Raw genomic sequence first — 17,230 nt, 5'->3', positions numbered from 1 at the left:
AGACCAGATTCCCCCAGAAATTGGAGATCCTGCTGAGTTTCCAGAGACACAGAGGCTACAAGATAGTTTACAACCTCCACTGTAAAAAAAGTGTGGAGCCTAAAACCACAGAAGTTACAAATTGTGATAGATCAGTAATGTCCAGATTCAAAAAAGAAGACATGTGGAAATGAAAAAGAAACAAAAAACAATTTCACGAACAGTAAGCAAGAACAAATATATGACAACAAACCAAGAGCTGTCAAAACACATAAGAATTAATTGAAAGTACACAAGAGAATTGTAAGCAAAGAACAAAACTAAGCACAACTGCACACTTGAATACCAAATCAAGAAGTGATGATAGTACTCTATAGTATAGATAGAGCCAACTCTGCTAGAAGGGAGTGTTGTACTCCTGTTGGTGGAGGGTTTTTTATACTTATTTGTGTACTAACAAGCAGCTATACCATGAGAAATTATGTGAGGGAAGGAGGGGATATCAAAGCTAGTGGGGAGAAAAAAACTGCATATAGAGGAGGGAGGGCACAAGTTGAGAAAAGCTATTAATAACAGAAGGAGACAGAAGTATTTTCTTAAAGAAAGCCACTTTCAATGAATAAGATGATTTGTTCGAGAAACAAAATTGGAATATTCACAGGAAAATTAAAGCTTCCATTATACACAAAGTATCATGCACAAAAAACTGTTACCTGACAGGTGCAGTTAATAAGCTAAATTCTCGTTCGATAATTCCAGTTGCCATATTGAAAACTTGTACTCCTCCCAGTGCATTTCCTGAGAAAAAAATATCAAAACAAGACTTCTAATATTTGTTTTAATCTAAAGGCAGCCTACATCCATTCATTATTAATCAAATTTATTTATAAAAAAAAAAAAAAAGAGGCAAAAGTAAAACCAAATAAAGTTGATACACTATCTGGTATTATATTCCCCAACTTAAGATTAATACAGATGCAATATGGTATTATATTGTGGCTAATATTTATTCATACTGCAGTCATTACTAAAACTCAAGAAATTCTAGCAAAAATAAACCAGGAGTAAGAAAATGCTAAGTAACTAACTACTGATAATTAAAACCAGAAACATAGATGTTAATGATGGTTATTCAAGCCATATACTATTAGTTCACATTAAAAATTAATTCCTAATTAATTTTTACTTGCTCCTTAACTTATAGTAACACTGTCAGTTTAAAATTATCAGTGCATTCTGTTATAACATGTTGAGCAATTCTAGGTATATATCTGGGTTCAACTGGAATGCATGCCTATGAAAGTAGGCATCTTGTATGTATCTTTATGCCATAGGAATGTAAGATATCAGACAGGACCACTTACTCTTGTGAATCACATTTTTACATTTCTGATTATAAACACTACATACAGATCTAGTTTAACATAAATATGGATATAAAAAATTAAGAAACAACTAATGCTTTTTCTTTTATTAACCCAACTTTAATGAGGGATCTTGAATTGTTTAAAATGTAAGGTTTCATAAAACCAGTTTAAAACTTTGCATGTTAGCATAATATTTGCAGAATTACTATCTTTTGCATCTTTAGCTTATCATAATGGTCTAACATCATTTCATGTACATCACAGCAGTACTTAATTAAAATAATTTTTTTAAATTTACACATAAAATTTTGCAATGCATTTTTATTGTTCTTCAATTTCTGCACCTCAAATATAATTCTAGTATTTTCTCAGTTGTTTTAGTAAACAGTTACTATTTAAGTTAAAAAGATAACTTGAATTTAATGGAATTTATTGGGTACAATGAGTATTTTGAGTACCCTGTTGATGTCAGAGTTAAAACTTGTCATCCCAGTATTAGTATCCTTTCATGAGTATTGTCTCTTTCAAACAAAACCAGAAACAGTAAAATACTAAAACTTAACTTCATACTATTAACAAGCTTCATTAGTTCCGAATAAAAACTTGTTAAGTGTAAAATTTGTTAAATGAATATAGGATTTCTATAATAATGTCTTCTTCTCAGGTCCTAAAATCCCAGTATGTGTAACTTAAAATGCAGATGTTACACACTAATTTAATAAATACAATATGTGAGTACTGTTAAGGAAGAATTACAAATACAAATAAATAAAAAACTACTTTTAATCTTAGTATAATAAATATCACACTTCCTTTAAAATATGAAGAATTTTGCTTGTAGATTTAGAAAGGTATTGATGGATGAAAAGAAATTAATGTTTCTTGGAAAAGAAATCACCTTCCATAATGACAACCAGATGTAACAGAACCACAAGTAACAAATGACATTCAGTTTCTTACAAAACTTTTATAATTGCCTTTTAGCGGAAAAAAAAACTGTCTAAAGTTTGTTGAGTGTCTCTCTTTCTTCTGCTTACAAACTGATTTTTGAAGTATGACACCACCTTGTCCTCCATCTCACAACACAAGTTCAGTTCTTCAATGTTAGGATGTCTTGCATCCAGCAGCCTGAACTTCTCCCAGGAGTAGATAGTTTTTTTATGTCTGATATACAGGAGTAATCATCCTTCTCTGTTTCGCCTCCACTGTCTTCTTCATTCATCTCCCTTAACTGCTACAGAATCTGAGGAGAAACTTCCTTCTCATGGGACTGCACCAGTTCTTTAACATCTTCCACAGCTACTTCATGTCCAATCAAACAACCTATTGAAACAACCTCCTTATCCATGTTTCCTGTTGCCTCCTTATCTTGAAAACTTTCAACATTATGGACTGCCTCTGACCACAATGGCTTTCATGATGAATTCATACAGCAAGTTGAAACATCTTGCCATGCAGCTACAATCAATCTTACAGCTACCAAAATGTTGCAAGACTTAAATTAGAATCTGTTAAAGTTACTCGGTGACATCTCCTGAACATCTTTTTCATATACAGTTTCTTAAAGCTGCAGATCATATTTTGGTCCATAGATTGTAAAATTGGAGTTGTGTTGATATGGTAAAAATATCACTTTAACAATGCCAAATTGAGCTTTCAAAAAACACACAAGTTGAGGGTCATGGTTAGAAGCTTTGTCAATGAGAAACAGAGCCATCAAAGGCAGTTTATTTATTATTATGTACTTTGCCACAGAAGGGTAAAAAACTTCTGATGCCCATTCACTAAACAGCTCCCTAGTCAAAACTGCCCTGTAGTTTGACTTCCAATAAACCCCAAGTTGCCTTCTGTGTACCTTCTGTTGCTGGAACATACTGGTATTCTCTGAATGGTACACAAGCACTGGCTTCAATTTGAAGTCTCCAGAGGCATTAACACCAAGCAATAAAGTCAACCAGTTCTCCATGAGATTACGTCCTAGTAAAGCAGCTTCATTTTTAGTAATACAAGTTCTCTGAGGCATTTTCTTCCAAAAGAGCCCTGTTTCATCAACATTAACAACTTGTTGTGGAACATAATCCTGCATATCCATCAGCTTACAAAATTCAATATTAAATTCATCAGCTGCATCTTTGTCAGCTCTTGCAGCTTCAACATGCCTTACTACACTTACAATTTCAGTTACTTACTTGTCTTAAATGCATCAATTACAGTGTCTGAACTACTGGGCAAGTTTCTCTTCAAATGTTCATAAATCTCTCGGGCCTTTTCACAAATAAATTCAGAACTTGTGGAATAGCCTTTCATTTGCTTCTCTCTGATCCAAATTAATAAATGTTTCTCCATGTCAACTATCAATAACCTGCTTTTGAACACCCTGGTTAATTTATCATTCACCTTTACTGACTTCAGTTTTTCTTTGTGAGCAAGTATGCTTGAAACAGCCAAAGAAGGGAGCCCATATTTGGCAAAAAGAGCATTTGCTCTGATACTTTCTTCCTGCTTCTTAATAATTTCCTGCTTTTGCTGGATTGTAATGGCTTTCCAAGTTCTCTTTGTTTGGGGTTTTTGTAGCCATGATCACTTAGGGTTTAACACTTATTATGGGAAATCACAAAAAGTTCACTTCTCAAAGCAGTGAAAAAGGACAAGGAACCATGTCTGTGAAACTGACTGGTGCTGTAAGCACAACAGTTATTTTAAACTATCAGCACAAATCTCCACGTAACATGTTTGAGTAAATTCATTTATATATTGTAGCAATAAAGGCAAGTCATATGTATACCTTTTACTCTTGGTCTATTGATTTAAAAGCATCATATCATTTTAAGACAGTCATCAGTTAGCCAATCAGTAAGGTTTAAAGCCAATTTTATATATTATATGTAGTGTTACTTTTCCCTTTATCAGTACTACACACAAATGCAGCATACATCAGAGCCACAGAAAAATGTTTTTTATGGCAAAACCTTCTCAGGCCACTGTAAGTGGCTAAGAGGAAAGTGTAGAAATTTTCATATCATGTCAATGGTTGAGCCAGCAAGTATGGAAAGTTTCACAAAGTGAAAATGTGACCTTGTACAGTACTCATTAAAAGGAATTTCTGTCATTAGATGAACTGAAAAATATTGGGGAGGATAAAACATTAAATGAAATCTTGTTATGGAGAGTGCATGTTAAACAAAGTACCACAATATTACAAATTTGTTCATTTATGTTTAGCCAGAACAGAAAGTGTTTATAGAAGAGAAAATCCATAACTTGAATATATTGTACTATACAACATGCTCTCATGAAAAAAAAAGGAACAAAAATGTCTTACATTTATATCAATTTAAACTTACCTATTGCCATTAGTGGCTTGTAGACTGTCCAGTTGCGAAAGGTAACAGGTGGGCACATGCGAATGACATGAGGTGGAGGTGCTAACCCATTAAGGTATCCAGTTATAAGAAACTTTAATGACATTGAATTTGGCAGTATATCCTTTCCAATGTCACAGTATTGGTCTAAATTCTGTACTAACGATACAATCATGTCCGATAACCACAAGCAAGGTGAAGGAACTGAAGATGAATATGGCAACTGGCAGAAACTTGTTGGTTGCTCTCTTTCCTTTGATTCTTCTTTCTCTTTAACAAGTAGATCCACTTTCTACATAAATATACATATATGCATTAAAAAGTGTCTTAATTTTTCACATTCATAAAAAAAGAAACAACGTAGATACCCACAAGAATAATATTATAATTCACTACAAAACTTTCCTAATACAGCAGAATAATTAATAAATTGAAAAATTATGTTACATCTTCATAAAATTTTATATAAATTGTATAACGAAAATACGAAGTACAGTCTCATGAAAGAATTGTATAGTCATCTTCAGATGACCTAGGAAGGTCGAAATATTTTTCTCTGCTTATCGATAAAAGTGTTAATACTCATACCAACCATTATGAGATACAACCTGTTTTCATGTTACAATGAAATTTATCAACATATGTTTCTGAAAAAATGTTTTTGAATGGCCTGTATTACTCCCTACAGTTCAATTAAGTTATTCAGTGGCATTTTAACCTTTTCAGGTTTTATACAAGTCTGTTCAACTTCAAGAGTATTTGTATTAGGACTTCATGCAGACCAAGACATGACTGTGAATGTTCCACTGACCTTGGGATTATTGCCTTGCTGAAAGATGAATTGCTACCTGGCAAATCACATTCCTGAAGGAATGGAACAACAGATAGAAAGTGTATGTACTTGCCATGAATCAGGATATAATCAGTTTTGTATGGATCACAAACATCACCGGCTAAGGTGCAGCCCCATATTGTACAGATTCTCTCACCATGCTTCACTGTATATGTTGTACCTCAACCATAAACCCTTCCTTCTATCCATCACTTAACAAATTGTCCTTGACTGATGACAAACAATTTTACCTTGAATTTATCTGTAAAGAACAATCTCCAGTTTTGCTAACTCCACTGTTTGTGGTATAATACCAATTTTGACCTTTCTCCTCAGTAATGATTTTCCAGCAGCTACATAACCCATGAAACCATTCTAAGCTTCTCTCTATCTTATCTTATTCCTTTGTTCACCCCTACAGATGCTACAGGTTGTCAATTTCTCAAGAACCATACAGTGATGTAAAGAGTTCATAATCTTTTCTACTCAATGGTATTCAGTTACTGGCTCAAGCTTTCTTCAAGGATGAGTTTTATTAATATTTGTTCAGACCATATGCAATGACATAATAAAAAACGTTTCTAATGAGGGTCCGTAGTAATAATAGAGAAGGAAATACACATAAAAAAACTAGACATGAATAATATTATTCTAAAGGGATGATGGTTGTTTAACAAATATATATCAATTATATAACAAAAATATATCAAATCAACAAACAGAAAACTCTTATGACTTAGCATGTAAAACATGATTCACAAATCTTTAATATCTACCTGCTGAGATGGAATCAATTCCACAATTAAGAGCCTTCCATCACTGATTAACACTGCAACTCTACACTCAGATTTTGGACAGACAGCCATTCCCATCAAACGTGCATGTTTAGTAAGACGTAAAGCATCAGACTGACAGCGAATATCATAACACAGTTCTATAGTGTTATCAAAAGATCCAACTGAGACTGTATCTGAAATACAGCAACAAAGGAAATATCCATATACAATTAAAATGATAAATCACAAAATATGCATTCCTGAATCATAAAAATACATACATTTAACTATTTCCACACAACTGGGTTAAAATGCACATCATGAAATTTTACAGTGTTCAAAATTTAATTAAAAATCTTTATTATCAATATATGTCAATAGAAATGCTATGAAAATGTACAATAAAAATTTATATTATCTAAATTTTATCTTCTTAATTAAATTAAGAAATATACATTAAGAAACTTAAAACATCTTTTTTCTAAGTCAAGTGATCCATCTGAGTTCCAGATTCTTCATTTCAGAATTTTCTAACATCTAAAATATACTGCTGCATTTTACATCCCTTACAAACACATTATTACAAGCAACAATCAGAAAGTAAACATTTCCCTTAACTAAAAGCATGTGTCAAATACAGACACAAATCTCTGAAGAACAGAGAGAACAAATTCTGTGTCACTGCCACAGATTGTTGAGCATGCCAAAAGCCTTGAATGAAGACGTTCCCTACATGTATTAACCTGTTCTGTGTCAGCTTATGATGTGATCAGATAAAGATAAAGAAATTACTAAGTTAACCTCCCTTCAGAAAAACACAGCATCAGAAAGGGAGATCAATACAGTGTATTACCCACTAAAAGTGGGGGAAGGGGTAGCCTGATGAGGCATCACTAAGTGGAAGACTGCATCATTCTTATGCAAGAAATACTTTTCACCCAATAAATGTAATATACCAAAAGATATTATCAATGAAATATTCTGTGTGGTGCTAAAGTGTCACTTAGGTTGGTGAAATATGTGATTAATCAACTGGTAATTTTCTATCAGGTGGTCAAGCTAAGCATAAATGTGTAGTATTGCTTATACGTCAGGTCATACCATATTGAAGAAATATTTATGAGGTAGTTACTAGAATAATCAGATGCTGAAAGAAACTACCCCAAGGGAATAAAAGACTCATCTCACTTGCATAATCACCATGGATTGCCTGGTCCCTGGTGCAGCGAAAGTGCCCTGTTCTACATTCCAGGCAACAATCCAGCTCTACTTCACATTAGGGGGTGTCTCCACTCTGTCTAGTACACATATCCAATGGAGAACCTGCATACCACCCTTCCCAGTAGCTTGGTACTGGGGAAGCAAGGGTTTTCCCATTACTTCATTCAAAGATAAGGGCAGAAGTCACTTTGGTGCCAATGTCAAAGAGGGTGAACTGAGTGAAAGGAGATCATCACATACGTATAAGGGTCGACATCCATAACTGTGCCATGGGTTATCCTACATACGGGCCGTGGGTACTAGACCTGGCGTAGTTTGTTTTTTGCTCTTTTGTGTGTGTGTGTGTGTCTGTCTGTCTGTCTGTGTATTGGTGAATCAGTTTTATGGAAACCTCCATCCAAACACTAGGCACTGAGAAGAGGCAGAGGGGCTTAATACTTTCTGTTATCCAGCACTCAATGAAGATTTTGGGAAAAAGAGAGGTATCCACTGTAAAAGCAACACCAATCGTTTAGTAGATCCCATTATCTCCACAACATAGATGTATATATTGAATAAAGTTTGTTACAAGAATCATACAAAGAAAAATAATTTACTTTTATAAATCTTCTAGGAAGAGTATAGAATGAGAACTGGAGGGAGATAAAACCCAGTGTAGATGAAACAGTAATGTGATCTAATTAATATGACACTAAAATGTCAGGGTTCATTCACATCCCCATCTGCAAGATCTCATACAGAAGACACTGGCAGTTGTAAACAAGGGAAGCTGTGAAATAAACTCGATGGGAGAAGACATTAAAAACAAGAAAAGTAGCATCACCTGTAAAAGAACAAATTACATGGATGAGTTGCTTAATCTAATCATTCACAGCAGAATGTTCTGTTTGTTTGTAGCTAAGCACAGAACTAAACAATTTGCCAAAGCACAATGAGATATGAGAAATCTCACAGCAACAAAAGACATTGTCAACTGCCCTGTAAAGAATCAATATGAATTAAATATCAATGAACAACTAATAAAAAAATATGTAAAACTTAATAAATAATAAAATATGCATTCCTGATTTTAAAATTCTGAGGCAACAAAAAGGATATAGGTACCCGAGATAATGGAAGAGGGAAAAGGAAGTGGATGACAAGTCCCTTGGATAAGTAATTCAAAAGATCTGTGGCAAAAATCATACCACAGATGAACAAAATTGGTCATGCAAGGCCCCCTCACTGGATCAAAAAATACAGGATAGTCACCGGTACTGCAGGCAAAGTGTCCATATTTGTGTTGAATAATATGACAAACAGAAAAACCCCAAAAGGTAGGAGCTGATATGAAGCAGGATGAGAAAAAATAATAGGAGATTGTCTAGGCTCACAATGAGACAAATGATCAACCAAAAATGCAAGGATTGATTGCTATCTCACAGATTCATATGGGATTTTATGGTTTCAGTAATATCTCCACAAGCATAGAATTGAAGAAAAAGGACCATACACAAGTCATGAAGATAAGTAGGTGGTAAGCAAACTTGGGAAAATGCAGAATCTCTCCTCAGAAGATCCCAACAACAGAGAAACCTGTGTATAAAAAGGGCCAAATAAGATGAATGTGCTAATGCAGAAGTAAACATAGAAAGAGTATTCCTCAAAACACCCTCAGGATCTTGGAACAGTGCCTAGGAAAGGAAGTGTAAAGTGGACAAGTACTATAGGAAAAATGACAGGATAAGATTAAAGTAGAAAAACTGGACATGGGATAAATGAACAGAACAGGGGCAAAAGTGATTCCAATTGGGGAAAATCAAGAAATGGAAATTCAAATTGATGGTAAGGTAAGGCTAGTGCCATTTGAGATACAAAACACTCTGCATGAATCCTAATATCTGGGGAAGGGGGAAACACAAAATACTGAGAGGAAGGGGTATCATGCAACAAGGAAGGAAGATTATCATAAGAAGTCAGGAAAACTGATAAAACAGAGAAATGAAGTCCAAGAAAGCCATATTAGGTCTAGCTGATTCCACATTAGGGGCATAGAAAAACATAGGAAAATCAGCTGAAGGAAAAAGGTTGTCCAATTCCTCGTCATCCCGAAGAGATTTTGCATGTTCAGGATAAAAATGGGTAACATCAGGAGAAGGAGGATGACTGATGTAAATAGAGTATTACCTCTGAAGTGTTAACTTAAAACTTTGGCAATCATCAGTAACAATGAATGACCAAACACAAAAGTGTTAGAATAAATAAATAAATGAAAAAAGTAGAAAAAAAAAGTAAGTTATCCTCAAGTTCACTGAATGTTTGAAAAATGAGAATAACAATTCCACTTTACAATACATTAAAAAAATTACAAAAAAATTCACTTAGTTTTAAAAAAAAAGCATAATAGAAGAGTACAATGAAGAACACCTTGACATGAGCACTTCCAAATAAGTAATAGATTGGTAACATTAAATAGCCATATACGTCAGGAGGGTGAGTCACACTCCTATACATAGAAGGTTGTTGCATGATGATTCACATGCAAGATGCATTTGAATCATGTTGTTCATAGAGTAGATGGGAGTTTAATACTTGTATAATGTGAAAAAAGTTTTGAATATAGAATGCAGCAGTGAACAATAGCTATTTCTTTGAGTAGAGGTCAGGTACCTTATCTTAATTAACTTGTTCTTGTTGTGAACAGTGTGGGAGGTGTCCAAGGCAAAAATGAGAATGAGACTCATGCTAGTGAGTAGAAGAGGAAAATATGTTTCAAGCACATAAAGAGATCACACTAATTCATAACAAAGCTTCCTCAGACAAAGTCATAAAGACTGGAATTGAAACACAAAAAAGTGGAAACTTGGTACTGAAGGAAGTCAAAAAGACAGCAATGATAAAATTACATATTAGAAACAAGTCCACTGAAAATACCAAAGGATGGAAAGATCACTCTATGAAATAGATCTGGTCTAACTGAGATGGTCAATCTGTTACTAGGATCCAAGCTCTCAAGATAAGATAGTCCAAGAACTGAAAGTGATGGTTAATGGCTAAAACAATAAAATCTAGAGCAAGAAAAAGAGATCCTGAGAGCAAGTGTCTCTCTCTCAGTGGGTGGAATAAACATCAGAAGAGGTATCTCAACAGACCATGATAATTAGATGAGACAGAAGATCATGGAAAGTCTGCCTGGCAGCCAACATCTCCAGGAAACCACTCCTCTAGAGACCAAACTTTGGAAATGGATTGGACATCTATCTAAAACAGTAAACCACCGGAAAAGAGGCATTGGTTGACTCTCATCAAACACAAAGTAACACAAACTGCCACCCATGCTGTCTGTGCTCACCACAGGTGTGAAAACCCACATACATGAGCATTATATGCACTCCAAGTGAAGTGGGGGAACTCTGGATGCCTGAACTAGCCATCCAAAACAAGACAATTCCTGAAGGATAAAGAAGATCACAACATTGAAAGCCACATTGGATGGAGCAATTAGAGACCAAATGTACAAAAATTAGTGATACAGTAGGTATCAGAAATTTAACCACTGAAATAAAGCCCACTGGACCCAAGGTGGAATATATGAGGCCATAGAGAAGGGCTTGAAATTGAATATTCAACAAAAGTAGATGAACTGAAGGAAGTAAAAGAAGAGAGGACAAATCAGGATCTGGAGGCAACATCTGAGACACTGATCCAGGAAAGTACTAACCAGAAAGGGAGAACACTGTCTGTTTTGAACTGAGGAAAGACCCTAGTTGGTACAAGAGAGACGAATATATGACAAAACCCCAACCCCACATCTTCACGGAAATGACAGTAAGTTAAGAGAAAAACCCCACAGTGGTGATAAGAGAGTGCTCCATAATGTTTTATTCAAGTGAGATAGAGAGTGGAAGGACAGGAAAACAACTCTGAATAACCTATTAGTCTGCAGCAAAGAAGTCTACAGGCATACAAAGTGTGAAAGCTGATCTCCTGCCAGACTTGAACCAAATGGTAGCTCTAGAAACAAGTCACCTAGAAGATCCACAATGATCTACTCTCAGAGAAAAACTGAATAGTAACAACAGGAACAGAAGAGATGACAGCTCCACAAGATAGTAAAGGATGAGAAAACTGGTGGGACTCCCTGATCAAAAACACAAGAGACCAAAGTTATCTGGAACACAATGGAAAATAAACAGCAAGATGGAAAACAGGTATGTACAGATTTTCCTGCAACTGATGGTGAGACATAGAAAGAGATTAAAATAGTTGAATAAATAAGAAACAAAAATGAATAGATGAAGAGTGAGAGAGAAAAATGTAAGAAAAAAAATCCCCAAACTGAAATAAGAGACTCGTGATAGAAGCTCAAGCAACAAGGTAACCAAAAATTCAGTAAAAAGCAACTGAAGAAAGAAGATAAAAAACACATACCTGTGTAGTCCAAGCAGTGAATATCTGAATGGAATTACATGGCTTTTATCAGGAAAAGGAAACTAGAAACAAAAGTATGCAAGGCAACAGCATTAGTAAAATTAATCAACAGATGGAGCAGGATTAGCTGACATAACAGAAGAAGAAAAAGGTCAATAATCCTGGTTCTAAAATTAGAATGTAAACAAGCCACCTGGTGCACAATGGCAGTAACATCACTACTGCCAACTGAAGAAGCAACTGAAGAAAGAAGATAAAAGACACATACCTGTGTAGTCCAAGCAGTGAATATCTGAATGGAATTACATGGTTTTTATCAGGAAAAGGAAACTAGAAACAAAAGTATGCAAGACAACAGCATTAGTAAAATTAATCAAAAGATGGAGCAGGATTAGCTGACATAACAGAAGAAGAATAAGGTCAATAATCCTGGTTCTAAAATTAGAATGTAAACAAGCCACCTGGTGCACAATGGCAGTAACATCACTACCCACCAGAGTAATGTTAGTTAGCATTCCAGTATTGGAATACTCCTGTTGAGAAATTTCAGAAACATGGAAATTCTCAAAAATGTGAAAATGTGAATTTATAATCCATATGATCAACAAAACATATTTTTATTTTAGTCCTGGTATGTTGATGCCTGCATAGGTCTAAGTCACTGCCCTAATGATGAAACTGAAAAGAAATTAACAAAACCCATACACCAGGTTAAAACAATGTGAAATAAGACTGTCAGAGAACTCTTAGAGATAATGGGGTATGTATCTCAAAATTATAAATTTTATCAAAACATCAAATTAAAAATAAGTTGAATCAAAATTTTGTTTAAAACATTTAAAATTTTGTATATCTCTCTTTCTCATAATCAAGAAAATTAAGAACAGAAAGATTACACTAGCTTTTCCTTCTATTTTATCATTCCAATGTTATACTTACCCTAATTGTTAAATATAAGTTTAAAATAAAGGGAAATGAAATGCCATTAATTTCTCAGAAAAAATATATCTGAACAAAGTATTATAGTGAGAATACAATATTGTATTTCAAATGTCTTATTTTTACCCATAGGCTTATTACCAATACTAGTGCTCATTTTAAGACTTCAATCTTTTTTTCCAATTAATGTACCCACACCACGTAAAACAGTTACACTTCATCAATATCTTTATTTGGGTTAGTTTACATTGAGAATGTGTTGCCCATATATTGGTGAAGGGCTACTGTTTAATGATTGTGTAGGAATGAAAGCTTTGTCCAAAAACTTCAAAAGATCTTCACAGAAGTGGTATGATGTAACAAATTTTGTTGTGCAGAGCAGATTCTCCTATATATCATGCTTATAATCATCCTTCTGTATATGGTATATACAGTACTCACTTGACAAAAATGTCTTGTTGTATGATCATGGTTTTGTTGCAATTAACAGTTAACAGAAATGTTTTAAGTTATTTATTACTTAGTCAGATAAATCACAGTAGTTTGTCAACATTTGATCCTAGTGCCTGACATATATTTTTTTGCATTTTAAAATACACATTTCAAAGATAAATCAATTTTCTTTTGGACACCTAAGCCTGTGAGACTCAACAAGGAATGTAAAATACTTCTACCTGAGTGCAAACAACTCAAATAAGTGGAGAACTATAAATCCTTGTTTCTTATGCATATTTTTACATAATTGTTTTCAATAACAGACAAAAAGTAAAAATGATAAACTTTTAGTATTACAGAAACATAATGGGCTCCTGCTGTGATATATTGTACTTGGCACAAGAATAACTATTCTAGTGATACAAATTACAGCAGTAAAAGAATAAAATTGAAGAACATATTTGAAAAACATGATCAGTTCAAAATGTTAAGATAAATAATTTTGAGCTTTCTGATAAAATATCCAGTAACTACAGAGCAAAAAATAGTATTATTCATTTTATTTCATTGTACATTTAGTGTTGGAACTGTTCTAGAAAAACAAGAGAGAATCCTCAATAGCTGTGGTACTTGAAATTCTTTTAGGCAGGATTAGAGTAGATTAATCTATAAGATTTTTTTTTTCATTTTTATTAGCTACACTTGCATTCACCAGCAATAAATACCAAACATTGGATGCATACAGAATTACAGTTTATTTTGTTTATTGAATCTAATAGATTTTGAGCTAGTGACTTAGACATTAAGTAACTTGACTGGGATTTAGTAGTAGCATGTGAAAATTATTACCCTATAGTTTGTTGAAAGACAGACTCAAATAACCTGTGCATCAAGCATAGCTAATAATATGCCTCAAGGCATCCAGGAAAGCTGCAAATGTCTCAACCTGAGAAAAGGAAGTCACTGTGAAGAAAAAGGCTCAAACTATTGATACAGAAAAGTGACATGGATTTCTGATACAGAACAAAGTTGTGAAGAAAGTAACAAAATAAACAAAACATGGAAATTAAAGAATTTTTAGTCAACTAATAGTTGTTTTAATGCAACATATACTACATTTTATGCATTATTTGTATCCAGAGAGAATTACCTTATTAGGTATTAGTTAGATTCTAGCAATAATTGAGTTCAGATGTTTATTCTTATTTCTTCACCAATTCTTTTCAATTTGCAGAATGGTAATTTTCATAGCTGAGATCAAAGGATCCAAGTTTCAAGGTGAAATTTTGGTTTACATAACTTATGATGTTTGGTTCTTTGTTTAAAATTACAGCATTTTGTATAAATATTTTTGGAATTGGATTTTTGAGTTACAATGACGATTAATTAATAAGAATTTTTTTATGTTTGATTAATCTGGCTTCCAATTTTCTTCAGGCTTCTCTGATGAAGAATTCTAGACATTTATTGCATGTTATTTCATAAACTGACACAAGACACTTTTTGATATAACTGTCACTTTTGTGAACATTCATACCAACTCTTAACTTAAATTCTACGGTCAGTTTGTAATATTTTATATGTGGTCACCGAATAAATTATTTTACATAAATCACAAACAACACAGTTTTAAGTTATCTTTATTGAACTGTTATCCATCATAACTATTATTTGCACAGGGTACCAGTTGCTACATTATCTAACTACCTACATAATATATAAACCATTATGTTCAACCCCTGGGAATAGCAACTCGCGTGGTTTGAACTTGGTCATTCATTATCTAGTTACTAATCCTTTGAATACTAACTTCCTGTCAAATGCAACTTTATCATGGGAGATAGGTTGTATCTCCAGTAAGACTACTGTAATTACATTTTAGAAAAACACATTATAGGAGAGCAGCAAATGTTCCACATGAATATATGTGTGTGTGTATTATAGTGCTAATATTATTTCTGTTCAGAAAATACACTAGTTCTATACCAATTCGTACCTTCACAAGGTGTACAGGCAGAAGCAAGTGATGTTCCTTTATGACGTACTCTTAAGCTGACACTTCCTGTTTCATGAAGACAAAATACTGCTTCTCTCTGCCAGCAGGGATACATCTGTGTTACTGCTGCTCCATTTCTTTCTACTGCTATTATACCTATAGTCTGAATTGAACTTACAAATATTACTTTCTAAAATCATTAAATATAACAACACTGTCATAATAAAACATAATTGAATACAATGTTTATTTGGTGCCTTTCTATTTTATACTAATAAGCATAACTCTTATTCCTGTTTTCCTCAATTTTGTTATTAATCCTTGTATAAAAATGTCTTATCATATACACATACCACTTGTTAACTTGTACTACATACTGAGTAAATTGTTTACTGTGTAAAATAGACAAAATCCTTATATAAGAGTCCTGTGAGCAAATTTCTGTAAGTTATTTATTCAAAACTACATAACTTTTTATTGAAATTTAGTTTTTAATATAAATATTATCATAATAAAGACCAACCTGTGACACAACAGATTACTCCAAAATATACAGTCAATAAACTGTTGAGTAATAAGAAACAGTTATATCACATGTTAAAACTTCCCTACCAATTCAAATAACTTAATCAGTCTCAATTAATTCACAGTTACATACATGTTAATATTACAAAAAAAAAAAGTTAAGACTGTATAAGTATGAATGAAGACAATCAAGGTTACCTGATTTATTTCCAAGTCCAGTATTAGCACTTCTTTAGGGTACAATAAAAGTAAATGATGTCGATGTGCAGGATGGAAAGCCAGCTGAAGACAGTCATTCAAGCTTATAGCTTCTTCTGTGCTAGAATTACAGAAAATTAATCACTTTAGGTGCACCACCTTTCCAAGTGTATCACACATTTTTTTAACTGTATGATCAATGCACAAAAAAAATAACACATTCTTACAATGGTAAAAAAAAATTGATTCTTTACTCACTTGTTCAGCAAAAATCTTTTAAGGATAAATATACAGAAGTCTTCTCAATAAATAAACCATTTTTTTAAATTTAAACTGTTCAGCAAAAAATTCTTAGTAAAGAATAAATAATTTAGTCAAAAATGGCATAAACAGTGAAATGTGAAACTACTCGAAGACAGGAACAAATATAGAGAAACTTGAGTACATTATTTTGGAGGTACAAAGAGTATTATTTCAAATAGCTGTTTTGATAAAACTTTTGTTACATGTCTGTTCACTGTGCATTTTTAGCTTCCTATTATGCTTATATTCATTTTCGAAGAACAATATTATTTCAGACCAAACAATGAGAAGTATTAAAAGATCCAAAATAATATTCAAGACATTTAATGAAGCATACAAATAAATATAAAAAACTGCAGAGTTAATAAAGACAGCTCAATTTGACAGCACTTATTATTTGATGTTTAAACAAAATATTTGAAAGGATAAGTTGAATGTCTCTTACCCACTCTTTGACTCTTCTCTAATTAGAAACTTCATTCTTCGGGGAAGAAGGCTACGAGGCTTGCTTTTTTCTTCACTTATGTTGCGATTACTACTTCCAGTACTCAATGTATTCAAAGACTGTAAACTTAAAGTCATAGTTGATGGGTTGGATATATAGCATTTCCTGCCATTACTAGATGGCACTTTAGACACACTGAAGTCATCAACAAATAATATACAGTCTGTTGCTAGAACTGAATCAGAGAATAAAAGAAAAAGGGTCAAATTTTCTCCATGTCCAATCTATCAACCTAATTCTTATCTTTAAGAAATTAACAACAAAAATGAATTAATTAATCTTACTTTGAAGCCAGTAAAAATATTTAATAAAATTTTGTGTCCTTGTTGTAATTCTTGTGTATTGTCTTATTCTCCAACACTTATGCATTGTTTCAAACAAA

The 17,230-nt window shown here is 33.3% G+C and overlaps 1 protein-coding gene across 2 annotated transcripts in view; it reads right to left on the bottom strand.

Annotated features, from left to right (window-relative positions):
* The window catches only part of LOC143254102 (WD repeat-containing protein 11-like), an 89,119-nt gene that overhangs the window by 33,338 nt on the left and 38,551 nt on the right, over positions 1 to 17,230 (bottom strand). For both annotated transcript variants that reach the window (XM_076508880.1, XM_076508890.1), the window contains exons 6-11: positions 16,789 to 17,023; positions 16,041 to 16,161; positions 15,318 to 15,480; positions 6,317 to 6,510; positions 4,691 to 5,000; positions 693 to 777 (exon numbers count right to left, since the gene is read on the bottom strand). In XM_076508880.1, the coding sequence (XP_076364995.1) occupies positions 693 to 777; positions 4,691 to 5,000; positions 6,317 to 6,510; positions 15,318 to 15,480; positions 16,041 to 16,161; positions 16,789 to 17,023 (1,108 nt within the window). The remainder of the gene's footprint in view (positions 1 to 692; positions 778 to 4,690; positions 5,001 to 6,316; positions 6,511 to 15,317; positions 15,481 to 16,040; positions 16,162 to 16,788; positions 17,024 to 17,230) is intronic.

This window comes from Tachypleus tridentatus, chromosome 1 (genome assembly GCF_004210375.1).
Source record: "Tachypleus tridentatus isolate NWPU-2018 chromosome 1, ASM421037v1, whole genome shotgun sequence".
NCBI classification, from domain to species: domain Eukaryota; kingdom Metazoa; phylum Arthropoda; class Merostomata; order Xiphosura; family Limulidae; genus Tachypleus; species Tachypleus tridentatus.
Note: the sequence above shows the minus strand (reverse complement) of the source record. Positions and strands in the feature narration are given on the sequence as shown.